The sequence below is a fragment of the Eretmochelys imbricata genome, chromosome 8 (genome assembly GCF_965152235.1).
Source record: "Eretmochelys imbricata isolate rEreImb1 chromosome 8, rEreImb1.hap1, whole genome shotgun sequence".
In the NCBI taxonomy this organism is placed as follows: Eukaryota; Metazoa; Chordata; order Testudines; family Cheloniidae; genus Eretmochelys; species Eretmochelys imbricata.
Window position 1 is genome coordinate 12,317,276 of NC_135579.1, and position 18,960 is coordinate 12,336,235.

General features: G+C 42.9%; 2 protein-coding genes across 3 annotated transcripts in view; both read right to left on the reverse strand.

The window, feature by feature from the left end:
- DDX46 (DEAD-box helicase 46) overlaps nt 1–1,334 on the reverse strand; it is a 38,191-nt gene extending 36,857 nt beyond the window's left edge. For both annotated transcript variants that reach the window (XM_077825433.1, XM_077825432.1), the window contains exon 1: nt 1,178–1,334. In XM_077825433.1, coding sequence (XP_077681559.1) covers nt 1,178–1,194 — 17 coding nt within the window. In that variant the 5' untranslated portion in view covers nt 1,195–1,334. The remainder of the gene's footprint in view (nt 1–1,177) is intronic.
- Nucleotides 1,335–4,687: 3,353 nt separating this feature from the next.
- CAMLG (calcium modulating ligand) lies at nt 4,688–17,104 on the reverse strand. The gene is made up of 4 exons (XM_077824662.1): nt 16,858–17,104; nt 12,047–12,504; nt 11,299–11,364; nt 4,688–7,646 (listed from the first exon to the last, which is right to left on the reverse strand). Exons 1-4 carry the CDS (start codon nt 17,042–17,044, stop codon nt 7,455–7,457), a joined length of 903 nt encoding a protein of 300 aa, XP_077680788.1. The 5' UTR covers nt 17,045–17,104; the 3' UTR covers nt 4,688–7,454.
- Nucleotides 17,105–18,960: the final 1,856 nt, after the last annotated feature.

Below are 18,960 nucleotides of genomic sequence, written 5' to 3' on the forward strand. Positions count from 1 at the left end.
GAGAAAGCTACTGAAACAACTAATCTGATGAAAAAAGGACAAAGCAAAGAGTCCAGAAGCATCCAGTGCAGCCCACCCTCCGTGTACACTGCTCAACTCAGAGGTATAATCTCCCAATATCAGTCATGGGTATGGCTTGAGTTAGGTCAGTTTTGACATGCCTGCCGTTCTGACCCTTCTCTGATGGCACCACTGCATTCCATGGAGTGTGGGTTTGTCTTCATTGAAAAAACAGGTGCACTCATGACATCAGGATAGCCTACCTCTGTGTAAAGTCCCATTAGAGGCACCACACAAATAGTTTTTGTCTCGATATAGTTACTCACAATGTCAATCCTATATCGCCCCCCCCCCCCCCCGAGCTGTCCTTCACCAGCTACCTCAAGATAAAAACGGCAATGCCTCGTCTCCACGAGAGTCTCAACGTTCAACGAGACGATGCACTTCACGGACGTTAAAACCCAGCACAAACCACTCTCATTTAACACGTTTACGGGATTGAATCCCCCACAGTGCCGTCCATCATTTTGGTACACGCAATCTGCTCCGCTGGGCTGCAGACGAGAACCACCACCACTTTCTACCCCTGCGCTTCCCCTGAGGGCTTGAAGCCAATCCATCCCCATGGTTTTTCTCGGGAGAAACGGTGGTGGGGGGGGGGGTGCGGGGGGTCATTAACGGTCATTAACTGGCCGGAGATTGGGGAACATCCGAGCAGGGGGCAGGCAGCATCAGAGCCATGTGGACCGGCGATCAGAGCCACTCTCTCTTCAAAACCTGGGGGCACGAGACCTCGCCGCGAGCTCGCCGCTCCCCCTCCCACCCCCGCGGCGGGCCGAGGTGACGCCACCGCTCGGGCCTCAGAGCCGCGGACACCCCGCTCAGGCCCCATGCGGATCTTCTGGAGACCACACCCCGTACGAGGCAACCCCTCTGGGGGCGGCGGCTCCCTGGACGCTCCCCCACAGCCTCGACAACGGCCGGCTCCTCCCTCCAGCCCTGGGACCCCCCCACCGTCTAGCACGCGGAGGGAGCCCGCTCCCCGGCCCCTTCAGGCCCCGGCCCCAGCTCCTCGGCGAGCCTCCCCTCAGCTCGGTCCCGCCGCGGCCCTTTGTTCCCGTGGCCGGGCTGGAGCCACCCCGCTCGGACCGTGGCAGAGCCGCTCCCACCTCCTCACCTGGACTCTCGGCCCATGGCTGCTCCGGGCCCGGGCGCGCGGAGCAGCAGCAGCGGCGGTCTCTGGGATTCAGCTAGATCCGGGAACCCCTACGCAGCTGCCGCCATTACGAGCCCGTAGCGCGGTGACCAACGAGAGGAAGGAGCGGGCCCAGCAGCGGGAAGCTGCCTGCCCTACTCGTCCCCGGGATACAGCGCGCCCTGGCGGCTGGAGACGGGCAGTGCGGCCTGAGGCAGTGCAAGGAGTGCACTCCTTGGGGAAAGGGCACGCGCTTTCTCTCACACCGTGCTGCACTCATCAGCTTCCCTGCCACGGCAATCAAACCTCGGCCCAGCCCAGAGTCCCAGGCAAGGTCCTTTATGGAGGCTGCTGGGAGTTGGAGGGCTTGGGCTTGGGTTGGGTCTGGTCTACATAGGGTGACCAGATGTCCCAATTTTATAGGGGCAGTACCAATATTTGGGAATTCTTCTTATATAGGCATCAATTACCCCGTCCCGATTTTTCACACTTTCTATCTGGTCACCCTAGGTCTGCACTAGCCTCTTTGGTCAAGTTTCTCATTAAGAAAAGGAGGACTTGTGGCACCTTAGAGACTAACCAATTTATTTGAGTATAAGCTTCCGCGAGCTACAGCTCACTTCATCGGGTGCATTCTCATTGTTAGCAATGGCCTGTGGGTACCTGTTGAGTGGCCACCTTCTCAACTAGAAAAGGAGGACTTGTGGCACCTTAGAGACTAACCAATTTATTTGAGCATAAGCTTCCGTGAGCTACAGCTGCTTCTAGCAGGGCTAACTGGTGGTGGTGATTAAAATGGGAGTCGCTGCGCCACACCTGTGCTCCCATTGGTGGAATCAGGGTGGGGAGGAATCTAAATTAAAATGGGAGGGTCACAATCTTTGATTCATTGTCCCCCTTTCAAGACTGGCTATCCCCCTCTAAACCCAGAGGTTTTAATGTTCAAGAGCACTGGGGAGTACATCACAGTTGGTGTTCACACCTAATCTTAGATCCTGTGGCTACCAGCCTCCTTAGCGTGCAAAAATAACCACATTTGAACACCCTTTGTGTTTTTAGCTTCCCCATTTACTCTGCAGCAATACTTCTCTTACCTAAGCTAAAGATCCCTGGAGTGCCCAAAATACGGTAGGATTTGCTCACCAGTACAATTTTAACATGAAAGTGGGGATAGGGACGTGCTGAACCTGTGACATACGAGGGTGGCAGCTAAGAAGTGCTGCTCGACCCAGACTACTGAGTCCAGGGGCATATAAGGGTGGCAGCTTGAAAGTGCCGATTGATGCGGTCCACTCAGACTTGCTCTGTTAACGTGTGTGTGTGTTCATCTGGTTCTGGGGCTGGAGGAACCGAACCCTGGGGAACCTAGGTACAGCAGGATTACTCCATTGGGAGAGGACTTGTAAAAAGGAGTAGAGCAGCTCCCTATGAAAACACAGGTGACACAAGCAGTACATTAATAGAATTACAGAAAAAAACCCCAAAAGAGTAACCCTAATGAATGAGCGTACCCCAAAGTAATGGGTAAATCTGGTAACAACATGTAGGCTCTAAAGTTTTACATTGTTTTGTTTGAGTGCAGTTAAGTAACGAAAAAACTACATTTGTAATTTCACTTTCATGGTAAAGAGATTGCTTTACAGTACTTTTATGAGGTGAAGTGAAAATACTATTTCTCTTTATCGTTTTTACAGTGCAAATCTCTCTAATAAAAAATATAAAGTGAGCACTGTACAGTTTGTATTCTGTTGCAAATGAAATCAACATATTTGAAAATATTGAAAAACATGTAAAAATATTTAATAAATTTCAATTGGTATTCTATTGTTTAAACAGGGTGATAAATTGCGATTAATTTTTTTGAGTTAATCGCATGAGTTAACTGCGATTAATCAACAGCCTTAATTTTTTACTATGTTGTATCCCTTGTTAGGATTTTTGGCAGGTTTTCTTCGTGTATAGGAGTGTAGTTTGGGAAGGGAAGCCACACCTACATAAAAATAAATGAAGGGTGTAAACCCCCCAAAGGAGGGGCTCTTATTTAGAATGGTCCAATGGGTGTAATTAAAAAAAATGCAGTAAAATTAAATCTGAGGCTGCATATCAGGATGAAAAATCATAGTCAATTCAATTAGCCTGCAAAAATATCACCTCAAAGGTGATGGAAGCCTCATTTTTCAGAATATTTAAATCTAGACGGGATAAATACAGACCTCAGAATACAGGTTTCCCTTGGATTGACAAAAGTGACCTAATTATGACTTCCATCTATAACTACATCTTGGCTAACGGGTCCTACTGTCTGAAACCAGAAACATTTGCTCCAGGTAAAAATTACCAGTCCAGATTAAGGAGTATTTTTATTTAAAATTTACAAAATATCAAACTTATTTTTAATGGTCTTGCAACTAAAAACAAAAATTAATCAGTCAAATGAAAACTACACCTGAAAACTGACCATTTTTGTCTTAGGTAGATGCTAATTTTACTAGTAAAGTTATAAAAACCAAGACTTACTATGGAAATAACTACTTTATGAAGACCAAAACAAGACACTTTGTCAGTCCTGTACATTTACAGTAAGACTGTAGAGAATACAGATTAGAATTTTGATTTATGTATTAAAACAGTCATTTTAAATGACTGAAGACAAATCCATTTTACAGAAGAAAATATGAACCTAATCCTAAATGTGATATACCTGGTACAAACAAAGACTCATCACACGTAACAAGTGTATGATATCAATTACCAAAGGGAATATTCATAACTTCAGAAATTCTTTAAAAAAAAAGTAATATTGGGATCCGGTATGGTCACCTCAGAGTACCCAAACATCTATACATTGAGATTGATTACCTAAATTTGAATTCCAACTGAACAAACAATTTTCACATGCAATCAATTCAGATTAAAAAAAATAAATGTATATGCATCTGACCACCAATTTTGAGGTTTATTCAGTAATCAGTGTGCTAACTTCATGTGCTGTAATTTTAACACATATGCAGTTTATGTACAGTAATTAACCCCAAACAATACTTAGCATTTATATAGTTCTTTTAATCTTTACAGAGCTTTACAAACGTAATATATTATTAATTTACAATACCCCGTAAGTAACCATGAACTTCCCCCCTTCAAAGTGTTACACAGGCAAGTAGTTACTATCTTCTGGGGACTTAATGTCATTTGGATACCTGAACAAGTACAGCTTTGTAGAAAGGGGAAAATAAAACAACACTGAGGCAGGGGTTCAAATACTCATTGAAAGCAACAGAGGGAGTCAGCATCTGAGCTGGGATTACAACTAAGGAATTTCCAGCTCTTAGTCCTGTGCTCAGATCAAACCGTTTACTAATACAGGACAGTGAAATGTAGCCCTTTTTTGATGTTCCCTGTGGAATTGGCAACTTGTCCAGAACATTAACAAAGCATGAGATCTCTATTAATAAAAAAGGTTGGCTTCCCAAGCACAGTCAAACCATAAGAGAAGGTGGTAACAAGCATAACTTTAATAAATTTAGCAGAAAACAACCAGTGTAGAAATAATTAAACAGAATATTGTACATGAACAGAGAAAATGAGATCACAGAGATGAAATTCTTTCATTGCTTGGTCAAGGATGAATTCAACTTTATGAACATTTGCCCTATCAGCCCTATACTTCATTCATTCATTACAGCAGAGAGGAGGGTTATATGCACACCCTATCTTCAGCAGCATTATACGTCTGACAAAAGTATTCTTTTCAGAGTCAAAACTTCCATGTTAAACCTCAGAGCAATATTTCTTCTGCCACCTATGAAAAAAATCTGGCTTAGTCATTTTCCAGTTATAGGAATGCAAAAGGAGTAGAGTGCAGAAAAAATATCTGTATGTCAAGATGTTTTTCTAGGCTTAACTAATTACAATTAAACCATTCTTAAAAGCTGAAATATCAGTCGGGAATAATGAGAAATTAAGAGTTTTTAGACCCTCCATAGGACTAATATATTGCATTTCTGCAATACTCGTTTATGTGCGATATAATCCTGAAAATTAGGTCACGTATCTTTTTTGAGCAGACTCATTATTTACGTTTCAACGATGGTTTGAAAAGCTCCTATCTGAATCTGTTGACTGAACCTTTTAACATGTCTATATTTGTGCTGAGACAAGGTGGATGAGGTAATATCTTTAACTGGACCAGCTTCTGTTGGTGAAAGAGGCTCTGTGTAGCTTGAAAGCTTGTCTCTTTCACCAACAGAAGTTGGTCCAGTAAAAGTTATTACCTCACCCACTTTGTCTCTCTCTAATATCCTGGGATCAACACAGCTACACTATCACTGCAAACTGCATTTGTGCTATCAGATCTAAATCAGAATAGTTTACAATCTAGCCCTAAATGTATACAATTGGCTGGTCAACAAAAACAATGGTAGTGCAAAAGAACTGAATGTAGTGTAGAATCAGAACACACGATTCTTTTTCATTCCACAGACATAGGTCTAACAATTGGCTGAGAAATGCAGAATTAAAATTATAATGCAGATAATTTTAGTTGAGAAAGATTAGGCAGAAAGCACAGTCTTGTTTACTTTAGCAACTAGTCAGATTTTTATATTTTTTTTTTTGGTTAAGAAGCAAAACTATCACTTTAGACAAGCACCAATAAAATTATTGATCCTCTCCAAATTGAAAAACTGATATTGGCCTATTTCACCTTGTAGCTTCAATAGTAAAAAGACAAGCTACATGATGGAGGTAACACCAAGTTCAGATGCAGCAGAAATCATTGACGATGGCCAATGTGAAGGGGTGGCTAGCTGGGATAACACTTCAGATAGCCCATTCCTTCCTCTCAATGCGTCACATTTCTGTGGGATTGAAAGAAGAACTACAGCTAGCTCACTTCCCCCTAAAGAGAGAACAGGATTTATCTGCCTTGGCAGCCTCCTGTCTGGTTTTACACGTGCTCCATAACAGGTACCACTTTCCCCCTCAACACACTGATCTTCATGTGGAAATAAACTCAAAACAACGTGGTGATAAGAAAATGTTTTTCCATTGCCTGTTTCAGTACTTCAGATCTAAATAAGCCTGGCTACTGTGATTTATTTGGAGGGACTTCAGACCAACACATAGAACAAAGGAATAAGCAAGTCAGTCAACATATAGACAGCTCTGCTGAATGCCAGCCAAAAGGTTCTGTTAGGCTGTTGAGCAGTAGCAGTATTAAGCAGCGGAGCAGAACTCGCATGCAATTAAGATTCTGTTTACATGCAAATGTCTTTAGTAATAAACACAGGTAGAGAAATACAGAAAAGATATACATAGTCAAAATATGTAGTCCCCTGCTTAACTAATGGTTGACCAAAACAGCACAAACATTTTTAATAAATATGAAGCAACTGCTTTAGACTCAGGCTTCTTGAGTGCTGCTTTCACTATATAAAGTGAACCCTCCAGAGAGAACAGTAAACCGGGGTCAAGATGAAAGCATGGGTAAAACTAAGGTTAGGATAACTACTAGGATTAGAGAGCTGCCAAATGCTCAGGGAAACATTAGGAGATTAGCATAGTTTCTAACTATGTCTTCTTACTTCTTTAAGAATGACATTTGTAGGACAATAGGATTTTTTTGCTTAGTTGTTTTGCTCCGGTTTCCTCACTTGAAATCAGTCCTGGCTATAACAAATAACTTATGCACAGAGAGGATGAGGACTTCAACTGAGAGCAAGACAATGAGGTGGTGCATCACCAAACTGCAGCAGGCTTGTGGGCTGAGGCTATTTTTGTTCAACATTCAGAGTTTGAACAACAGAATGTATGGGTACATTTTATTTTATTTAAATTTTAAAAAGCAGAAGTAATACACAGAGAGCATTCTTTAGGTAAGTCCTGTCACAATGTATAAATAGTTCTGTTGAGAGCACACCAGTTCTGTTGTGTCCTCACACTACCGAGTCAACAAGAAAGTGACACAATGTAAGTGATGCTTGTGGTACAGTTAAAAGAATATCTAACTAAACAGCAAATGATATAGATCACTGACACTTGCACCCTAATCTCCACATTAGAAATTGAATAAACTGTACTAATACAACCCCAGACCTGGGACCCTGTTCTTCCATTCATAGAGGAGTGGATTTAACCGCTTTCAAGCATTTGAATAGGTAAGAATTAATAAGGTATAAACCTGTGTGGCATACCCAGCGATATTATAGGAATACAGAACGGAAAACTTGTGTAACTACTGTATCGAGTTCTACAGCTATCACAGCACTTCAGAACCAAAAAAAACAAGCAGTTCATGGCAGAAGATAAAAGTAAAGAAATAAACACAGAGATCTGTGAAAATGTCTCCCATTTTGCTATAGGTATCCATGGAGCGACTAATCACTTCTGCAGGGATTCCTGACAGTAAAAGAGCAGCAGTTAATACCGTAGTTTTCATCTTCTTTTCACTCTAAACATCAAAAAACAAAAACAGTTATTACTAAATTATTTAATCTGTCACAATCCAGTTCTTCTTAAAGCAACACGCCTACCTTTAAGCCAATACTTGAATATTTTTAGCATGTTTATTTGCTTGAATGGTCAGTATAGACAATATACATTTTATCCCCCGTGAAGTCTTGTATCCATTCTCTGCAATTGTGCTCTAGGATTCTGAACATTTCTCTCTTATTGTCCTTGCAGCAGATTCATGCTGAGATGGCTCTAATAGTCTCCCAAACCACCGTGGAAAATAGGGAAGTCTGAGTTAGTTTAGCTATGCTGGCAAACCCTCCTAGCACAGACATAGCTTTTAGTGAAAAAAAAAGTGCTTTTACTGGTATAGCTTATAACAGTTCCCTATATAAACTACACTGGCAAAAGCACTTTTTTGCCAGTATAGCTGCATCTACACTAGGACTTTTGCCATTATAAAAATATCAAAGATATTATATCCCTAACTGACATTACTTTACCAGCAAAAGTTTCTAGTGCAGATCTGCTCTAAGCCTGGGAGGCTTTCATTTATCTTTTCATTTCACGTCATCCAACTGTTTTCTATTCTCAAACTGCCACTATGCGCTAATCCTGTGGCAGCAAGTCCAGACAGCAAGACTCAGCTTTAGCAGTAAATGCTACAATGTACTGACTGCTACGGAGGGTACAATCTTCTCTCATCCTTCTACAGACCATGGGTATTATATCTCCCAAAGACTGACAAGGGAAGAGTGGAAGCTCACTTGCTGTGTCATGCTTATTTTGAACTGTAAACTCTTCAGGGCTGGGACTGTCTTCACTTATATTACTGAGTTAAGATCAATTTGATCACACCGTTCTGAGAATCTGAGATCTCGATCCTCTTCTAATGTCGAAAAATTATTTAGTTTAAAACCTGACCCCACATGTGGACTCCAGCAAGAATAGCTGGGACTGCTACATAATTGTTTTATTCTTTTATCTCAATGATCCCAGTGAGCAGTTTTGGGAGGGTGCTTTTCTGCCCTGAGGATGATCTCATGTGGGATGCTGCAGGTTTCCACTATGCATAGATTGTAAGGACAGCTAGCAAGGAGACATGGAGTGATTTTTTTTTTTTTAATATAAAGTATCCTGACAATACCCACTTTGTATTTTCACTTCATCCAATCCATAGTGCAATCAAGCATCTTTTTGTGTCTGATTGAGACTGGGGCATGAGGAGAGCAAGCAAGTTAAAGCTCAAGGGTATAAAAACTGAGGTAATGACCAGCTGGGGCAAGAAGCCAGGAACTATAACGAAGACTAATCAGATTGTTTGTCCCCACTGGTTGTCACACAAGCGTGCAATCTGTAGTCTTGTTATATTAACAGTTGCTTCTGGATAATTCTAACAGTGATGATCAAAACTGCTTTTTTCCATCTTTTTCTGGTTAGGAGAGTGTAACCATCTCTTGATGCAACCCTGCTACTCTAATCAATGCCTTTATCATCTCTAAAATAGATTATGACACTGTGCTCTATTTAGGGCTACATCTTAAATGCATTTGGAAACAACTAGTATAGAATGCAGCAGCTTACTTGCTAAGCAGCTTCTCCCTCCATGAACACACATACACTGCCTATCAGGCTGGTTTCTGGGTCAAGTTCAAGATGTTGGTTTTGACCTAATAAGCCACAAATGGCATTGCACTACTCTCTCCATGCAATACTGCTTCAGATATCAGCACAGGTGATCACACTGGTGCTCCATCAGTTTTCTGCTGATGGAACTGCTGCAGAGTTCTCTCAAGAAGAGCCACGATGACCTTCAATTTCACTCCCTTCTCAGTAGTCTGAAATAGTTTGAATCTGTTGACCATTAGGAGGCCTTGACAATTCCATCTCTTAGAATGGGCAACAGAAAAAGGCTGAGACCGTAAGGTTAAGGTTTTTGTAGGAGCTGAGGTGGGAATGTTTCGTGACTGCTGTTCTTCTGATGGGTGAATTAGCTATTCACTGTGTTACAAGTTGTGGTTTAAGTTATTTGTCAAGGGTCCTAAAATCTAGAACAGATGTCTGTTTGGCATTTTATACTGAAATTCATTTTTGGGACAGCAACATTAAGTTGTGTAAAATTTCAAAATGTTGTGATCTATTACAGTTTAGTATTGCAACTTACTATTTTACAGTATAGGTAAATCAAGCCATTTATGACAGGTTTCAGAGTAACAGCCGTGTTAGTCTGTATTCGCAAAAAGAAAAGGAGTACTTGTGGCACCTTAGAGACTAACCCAAGCTTATGCTCAAATAAATTGGTTAGTCTCTAACCAAGCCATTTATGAACATTTAAATACAGAGTCTTATACTCAAGGTATCCCAGTGTTTTTACAAAGCGAGAAAAACGGACACTGATAGTGGAATGACCTGGGTAAGCAAATATTAGTCATTATTTACTAAGCAATTCGCTCACACAAGATTATAATATATTTAAAATGAGGGAAAGGAGTTTGGCCATCTCCTCTCAAAACGTGCCAGGAAAGCTGTACTTTCCACCTTGTTAGCCCAGAGATGGACAGACAGGCCTGTGGTTTAAAGTACTGTATCATTGCAACATATACAATGAAGGATAAATGTTGCCAGCAAGCATATTATTTTCAAATTCAAAAAAGTCACATCCTAAAATACTACAGCTAAATAACTGAATTTAGAATAACGGAAACTAGAGCTAAACAAATCTAATGGGTGATCGAGTCCAGGTGGTCTAATCCAGAATGGATCCCCTTAGTACATTGTCTGGTGTTTTCTGCAGATAAGTTTAGAATGACTTCTTGAAAGTTCACTGTTTTCAATTATATACCTACCTAGGAAAGCCCAACCACTCATTTATTCCTATGGTCTATAGTTAATCTACTATTCCTTTGAAAAGGAACTTTAGAATTTTAAACTATGGAACAAGTATTAGTCGACCTTCCTTTACCATATAGGCTGACAAAGACATCAGCTAAGCAGTCACTTCATTGTAATTAACCAGTATAGATATATAAAGCAAGGGATACAGTTTCCTATTGATGAACAGGAAGTTAGGCATGTAAATAAATCCTCACATTTCAAAGTCTTCCACCTTGACTTTTGCCCTACATTTAAACAGTTATTAGTAAGTGAATTCAGTGACCTTGAAAATGAAGGACTAAGGTTCAGTTCACACTGAGGGGAAGAATTCTGTTAGCTCAAACATCTTATGCACATCATCTGTGGATGAAACCACACAACAGTGACCGCAGATAAGTACTGCATGGATGAAAGGTAAATGCTTCATAACACAAAAGAAGAACTAACGTTCTCTCTTGATCAGATACTTCCAATGGTGCTATGACTAAATGTTCACTAGGCACAAGAACAAGACAATAAAACTCATTTTCACTTGAGGGTTTAACAGGATTTGAATGAAGGTCCTGACAATTTAAAGGCTAGTGCATTAATCCACAATAATAGGTGTCTTTCATTTCACAACCTTAAAATGAAAGGGGGCCATATAGATACATCAATTAGTCACTTAATCCTGTTTGTAAAGTACATTCTATACTAGCTGGGCCCATTCTAAACCATTCTCACAAAAGTTTAAATTTAAAATATTTTTATTAATCTTTTCTGTGTACTGATCTTACCTTTGGAAAATATTTGGACAGTCCCATATATGCAAGTTGTAGAGTAAGAAATGGAGCAAATATTGACTGTGAAGATTGAAGAGAAAACATGAAAATTAGTTAGACAAACAAGGATAATTGAGGAATCACGTTACCTTATTCTTCCAAGGAAAATGCCATTTATGTGTAATAAAATTTCAGTCACTACACTGCAAAATCATTCATAGAAAATAACCATTTTTATGAACACTGGTGGCCTAAATAGATAAATTTAACCACTAAGGAGGAATATCTGCATAATTCCCTTAGGCCCTGACCCTGAAAGGAGATAGACATAGGAGGCCTTACAGAATACCAAAGACTGCTGCCATAGTTACAACATCAGTGCTGTCTAAAGTCAACCTAATTACTCAGAAGATGGTACTTTGTGCTAGCTACATACTTCTAGATGAGATTCCAGCTGAAAACACAGGCAGATGAAGCATTCTGGTGCTAATGTTCTTAGTCCATAGGAGATGAGGTTATAGTTTACACTTCTCTCAACTGCTGCTTAGTGAACAACTGCTTACCCAGACAGTGCAGGTTCTGAGGTGACTGCCTGCCTCAAGAACGTAATGACTGCTCATGGCTTATATAAGATTGGCCCAAGAGAAAAAGTTCCCTACTCATCTACTCACTATCTACAGACAAGGGCCATGATGAATTTCATGTTACCTCTAGAAGAGAACTAATGTGGGATTTGCAGCAACAAATATTTTTCTTAACTCACCAAGTACTTGCACACAAAAGCCCTAACTCCTACGGCAAGAAGCGCACATCCCACCAATCTGAAAATGCGAAAAGAATCAAATTCCTCCACTGCATTTCCATTCTCTTGACTAGGCTTCTCATTCATCAGATGGTTTCTTAGCTTCATAGCTTCATCAAATCTTGATAAGTATTGATCTAATCCATGTCGAGGTGTTCTCTGTGAAGCTTCTGATGCCAGATCCCCTCTGCTACGATGCCGGAGCTCACTGGTACCATCATTACCAAGCTCGGGAGTTTTACTGAACAAGTCCTTTTTATCTCCCTTGAGCTCTATAATGCCACTTGTGTGGTCAGATGTTCCTGCCAAATTACAGACAGAATCACCAAGCACAATTCGCTTTGAAACTGCAGGAACAGGGAGGGAGTTCGATTTATCTTGCTCATGTTGATGTTTTGAATCTGTGTGACTTTCATCACCTGAAGAGGAGAAACAAAATATGAAGCATGTAATTCCCACTGAATATTTAGATCAGCCTCTCAGACTGCTGGATTTTGGGCATCAGGTTGATGTATTAAATCACTTCTGTGAAACCACAGCTTTACAATTGATAAACATGTTAAAGCTTTTCTTCACAGCATTTTATAAACAGTAATTAACTAATCTTCCTAAACCCCCTGAGAAGTAAATGAGTGACTATCAGCAGTCCCATTTTACAGAAAGAGAAACTAAGGCAGTTGTTAAGTGACTTGTCCTAAACAACAGGAGACCTCTGTGTTAGAGCTAGGACTAGAATTCAGGCGTTCCTGACTCTTGCTTCTATGCTCAGACAATTACACCATGTCTCCTTGTGGAGATCAATAAAGAGCACAGCATGAAACCAACTTCAGCATCAAGACAAAAATCTGTTATCTTGACAGTGACTTCATCAGATCCATATTTTTATTTTTTTATATATACACTTGCAATGGGCTCTAAGAAGCTCAATGACTCCCCTCTACCACCATACTGACTTCCATGGGTTCATATGACACTTTCTAAAACAAAAAATACACATTAAAACCCAGCAATAAAGAGTTTATAAAAACTGGTCTCAGAGTAACAGCCGTGTTAGTCTGTATTAGCAAAAAGAAAAGGAGTACTTGTGGCACCTTAGAGACTAACCAATTTATTTGAGCATAAGCGCTCGTGAGCTACAGCTCACTTCATCGGATGCATACTGTGGAAAGCGTAGATGATCTTTTTATACACACAAAGCATGAAAAAATGGGTGTTTACCACTACAAAAGGTTCTCTCTCCCCCCACCCCACTCTCCTGCTGGTAATAGCTTATCTAAAGCTATCACCCATTTTTTCGTGCTTTGTGTGTATAAAAAGACCTTCTACACTTTCCACAGTATGCATCCGATGAAGTGAGCTGTAGCTCACGAAAGTTTATGCTCAAATAAATTGGTTAGTCTCTAAGGTGCCACAAGTACTCCTTTTCTTTTTATAAAAACTGTAGCAAATGTACAGACAATTGAAGAATGCAGCCCAAGTGTCAGCACAGGCAGAGTCACAGTTACTCAGCAATGAAAAACCAAGTAAAAGCACTGGGTTTGAGGAGGGATTTGAAGAATGACATCTGGAACACAGAAAGCAAGAGGTTATTTCAAGCAAAGAGAGCAGTGTAAAAAAGGCATAGAATTCAGAGTAAGCGAAGCAGACAGAAGGAGCATTAAGGGCCATATGCAACCTAGAAGGTATGGAAGGAAACAAGCCAAAATGTAGTTCAATTGCAGAGCTGCAGAGTGCTAAATGAGGACAATGACCTTTCAACTGGTGGGGAAAGAGAAAATGCAATAAAAGAATATTCCAGTCATGGGTATTAAACCAGGAAAAACAAATCTTTAAGAGAAGTATTTTTCATAATCAAAACAAACTGACTCATTGTTTATGGCCACTCTTGCATATTAAAATCTGAAAGCTCACTCTTTACTAGTCTTTTAGTCTCTTCCAAAATTCCACTACAAATATGCAATTGGTCATATGTAATCTATTTTTCCAGAAAATTTTGTGACTTCACTCATTGTTGATGAATTACTACAGGACCTAGCTCAGATCAAGTTAAAAGTGCTTTAAATATTTCCAGACATTGTTTTAGTTAAATTTAAAGATGAAATAAAACAACTATAACACAGAAAAGTTGGAAAGAAATGTTTAATACCTTCCATACAACTATGAGAGTCATCAAAATGAGAACAAATTTGTGGAGAAATAACATATTGGAGAAAAATGGTAGCATGTCTAGTTATGAGAGCTGGAAACTGGGAGAAAGGACTCCAGGGTTCTGATCTGATCATAAACTGTGACTCTCTGCCTGTGCTGACACTTGGGCAGAATTCTTCAATTGTCTGTACAACATCTGCTACCTTCTTTAATGCCATCTGCAAAACTGTCAAGCAAGGGTTACCCCTTATAAAGGCAGAGGGAATAAAGAATATTGTTAACATGAAAGCCTTACTTACAACTTTACATTTCAAACGCTTTAACTGTTTTTGTTTTTCTGTGTCTTTAATAAAATATTTAAAAGATTGAGATGGTGGCTATTATTGTTGGACCATATTAAAGAAGTTCTGTATTAAAAATCACAAATGAGTTTGATTCCCCATACTTTAAATTCCAGGGTATTACTAATTAAAAGGTCTCTTGGTTTTTGGTACCGTTTCTCTCCCTCTGTGTGTGAAACTTGCAAGCTGCTAATTGTGTTAGCATTTCTAAGAGTTTGTTCCTAAAGCAATTCTTTGTAACAACTACTCCTCACACAGAGAGAGACTCAAAGCAATAATCTAACAGAAACAGCACCCAGAGACTCCCTGACCTTTTGTTGTATTCATCTCGCTTTGTTAATAACTGTGATTAAAATAGAGATAGAGGATGTATGTGGATGGATGCTTGGTGTGGATAATAACTGAATGATCAGGGAGGTGCCAGCCTAAGTGTCCATCGGCTGAAGTGGAAATAACCAGAGGACCCCCAGAGGGCAGACTGGAATCCACCCAACAGCCTCAAGGATGGGAGAACCAAAGAACAAGATAACATCTGGCAGCACGGAGCCGTCAGGAATGTGCTATCTGCTGATTGATTCAGTAACAGCATGATGAAGCAATTCCCATAGACTGGCATAGGAAGAAATTCCTATAAAAATGGACTCTAGAAAGTGAGAACTTTGGGGTCTGATTCTGCAAACCAACTTCCAGGAGCATCAGATGAGCATCTGACAAGGCCCTGCTCCCTCCTCATGACCAGGCCACCTGGCCAGTGGCTTGGCATGAGCAACTCTAAGGCTGGTAACTGTGATAACAACCTTGCAGAACCTGTGTGTGTGTGTATGAATGAATGTGTGAATAAATATAAAACTGAATGGAATGTTATAGCTATAACTAACTGCTTACTATGAAAAGGAAAGTGAGCTGTAGCTCACAAAAGCTTATGCTCAAATAAATTGGTTAGTCTCTAAGGTGCCACTAGTACTCCTTTTCTTTTTGCGAATACAGACTAACACAGCTGCTACTCTGAAACCTGCTTACTATGATTCTTTCTGTATTCACAATAAATGTGGCATTTTGCCTTTCCCCTTTAATAAGATCCTGCTGGTTTTTATTTTATTGGTATAACATAATGGGAGTAAGCCAGTGATAATTTCACACAAAACCCCAAACACAACATTAAACAGATTAAGTGTGAACAGTGAAGAAGAGTTTTATTAGCATTCCTTTGTTGGGCCCGAGGAACCCCCAATCAACACAACAGGACACAATCCTACCTACTCCTAGTACAAGCAGAAAATTCCATTAAAGTCCATGGCAATTCTGTGCATAGAGTTTTTGCAGGATCAGACCCTTCAATTGTAAATTATTTTTTAGGGGGCAGGAGGAGGACACACACACACACACACCTTGTTTTATGTGTCTACAGAGCTTTTAGATCTATGGTACTTTATATATATATAGTAATAACCCTAATGCACTAAAGGGCCCCGAAAAGAAGTTTAATATGATTCCAAATATATGAAACATGGAAGAAAAGAATATGGCCACAAGCAACAAATCTCAATAACACAGTAAGATGGAGTGTGCAGAAGTCACCTGAACTATTTTACTGAGGGCAGACAATGCCGAGGTCAGTGAAAAGATCTCCAGATACCACCCCTCATCCACTGAGGGAAATCACACACGCATTTGTATGCTGCGCCGAGATGTGTTTCTGCACAGCGAAGTGGACTCCTGCAATCTCCGCAGTATTTATGGGTGAGAGTTTGCTAGTATCACGTAGCAGCATGAGCAGAAGAGGAGTGAGGACGTAACTGCCATAGAAAAGCCCCACCACCGAAAGCACAGTCATGCCCCCACCCATCTTGGTGGGGAAGAGTGTTTTCCCTGCTCCCGGAGAGGAGGAAGATGCCATCACTGTTCGTGCCCTGAGCCCCTCGCCTTGCCTAGAAGCAAGGTAACAAAAGCATAGCCGCTGCTTCAGCCTGGGGAGGAGACGAGCGGGGGTGCCATACACCCCCAAAGCTATGGGGCCAGCCACAGCCTCCAACCTATGCTGGCCCTATCTCCCCTGCCCCCTTTTAAATGGCAGGAGTATCCTCAGCAATCTCCAGCCCAGCCTGGCCCCCTTCGATGGCGGGGGGGGGGGTCCCGCCAGCAACCTCTTCCTCTTGCCTGCCCCCAGCCCCTTCCTCGAGGTCTTCATGGAGGCCACAGCCCCTGACCGCTGGCCTCCCGTCGGGCTAGGGCTGAGCGACACCCGGCCTCACCTTCGCCCCCCAATGCCTCCCCGCCTCTTACCCTTCACCCCGCCCGGCCGGTGGAAGCCCATGATTCGGTTGATCCTCTCCTCCGAATTCATCAGCAGCTTCCTCCGCCGGAGCTCGGCCCGGCGCTGCGACACGGAGAGCACTGCGGGGACCCCCATGGGGCCAGGAGCCGACCTGGCCCCGCCACCATCCACCACGGCCAGCGCCTCCGGCTCCATCCGCAGCAGACACAGCACAAGCGTCTCCGCCCCTTCACAAAACAATGAGGCCTGCCTGGCCTCTCCACCTCCCTCAGGCCCAGTGCGCAGGCGTAACCCCCGCCGCCATGCTAGAACCGCCTCCAACTGCTGAAGCAAGAAGTACCATCTTGGATGAGGGCAGAGGCCAAAGGAACTGGGAGCGACACCCCGTTGGTCGGCCTCGCCAACTGCGCGCCTTTCTGGACCTGATGCCCACAGTAAAGATGGCGGCCCCGGCCTCGAGATGACCACACACAGAAGGAGCGTGAGGGGAGGCGTGTCACAGCAGCTCTCCCCAGCGAGGTAGCGGGAGGGAGCTGTGACGCTGCCTGGGTGCACCACGCCGCTGAGGGGCGGGCCCGCGGTGGTTAGAGTCAGAGCAGCCACCTGCCTGCCGCGGAGAGCACGGGTCCCTGCGGGCGCCCGACCCGAGGAGGCGGCGGCACAGCAGAGGCGCAGGCACCGCGAACGCCCCCACCCGCCGGCAGGGGGAAGACAGGCCCCTTGCGCCCGGGCCGCCGGTCCAACCGCCCGGGCGCGCGCCGGGCCTGCTCCAGCGCTTCGCCTGGCGCGGTGCGCGGCGCGGCCAGCAAGAGGGTGAAGTCAGAGCTGCCTGGCGTTGGCGCCTGTCCAGGGGCTCCCAGGATTGTCGCGCGGCTGAGGTGTCTGCCCCGCCCCGGGGCTCAGCCCACGCTGCCCGTGGCTCTAGGGCCCTGATTCTCAAACTTTGGTACTGGTGACCCCTTTCACATCGCAAAGCTCTGAGTGCGACCCCCCCTTATAAACGATCGGCACTTTTTAACATATGTAACACCATTAGAAATGCTGGAGGCAAAGCGGGGTTTAGGGTGGAAGCTGGCAGCTCGTGACCCCCGCCCCCCCTCACATAACCACCTCACAACCCCCTGAGGGGACCCAACCCCCAGTTTGAGAACCCCCTGCTCTAGGGGCTAAGGTCATCGTGACAGCCCAGTTTGTGGGCCCGGGAGGTGGCAACCCTAGCGCTCCCCCCATCAGACACAGGGCACCTAGCTGTGCTCAGTGCCCCTCCTCCACACACACACACACAGAGCTAGCGGTGACTGGTCCCCGCTTCCCCCCACCAGACACAGGGTAGCGCTCTCATCTGAACACCAACAGTTCTCTACAGAAAGGATCTCACACACATACACACTCACCCCCATGCTTAATGTTTGAGTCTCCGGCAGCAATAGCGTGTGACTGTCACTATGAGGACAAGTACAGAATTGACTTGCACAGGGGAAATCCTCAGATTGTTACCAAAATCAACAGTCAATCCTTCCCAAATCTGCCACTCTGCGTGCTTGCCTCTGTACTTCAGGGTGTGGAATAATTACTGCCCAGGGACTGGAAAATGACTGAAAAAAGTCTCTAATAGCTTTCTTCTGTTAATACACCTCTGACTATATTCTCAGCATCCAACCATAAAGGGCTGGTTGTAGCCCAGGGACCTTTGTGTGGGAGTAGAGGTACTAAATGGCAAAATACCAATTTAGGTAATTCCACCTGGTTTAATTTTCTCTAGATTCAGCTGGGACAAGCATTTGTTTTGACTTACTACCCTAAACTCTTGCTCAGGGCTATGGTTGAACAACTGCTGTTTCATGCAGATATATTATCAGTTGTTTAGCCCATGAAGCACTTTTAGATCCTTTAGCAGTAAAAGTAAACTACTATTTTACAGTGTTCCAAACAATGTATTTTTAAAGGAATATTAAACTTAAATGAATAAGAAAAGTATTGCATTGCCAGAGTTTGCATCTGAGACATTTCAATTTAACTTGTGTGGTTGAGACTTCATAATGAAGTATAGTTCTCCAAAGGGTTCATTTCTAACTTCATCACCCAGCAGAAACATTTGCAGCCCACTAAAC

Excerpts from the sequence above, each read along its gene's own strand:
- CAMLG (XM_077824662.1), bottom strand. The coding sequence starts at position 17,044 with ATGGAGCCGGAGGCGCTGGCCGTGGTGGATGGTGGCGGGGCCAGGTCG. Across the intron at positions 12,505-16,857 it reads CCGGCCGGGCGGGGTGAAGG|GTGATGAAAGTCACACAGAT; the intron begins GTAAGAGGCGGG and ends TCTCCTCTTCAG. Across the intron at positions 11,365-12,046 it reads CTTTTGTGTGCAAGTACTTG|TCAATATTTGCTCCATTTCT; the intron begins GTGAGTTAAGAA and ends CAATCTTCACAG.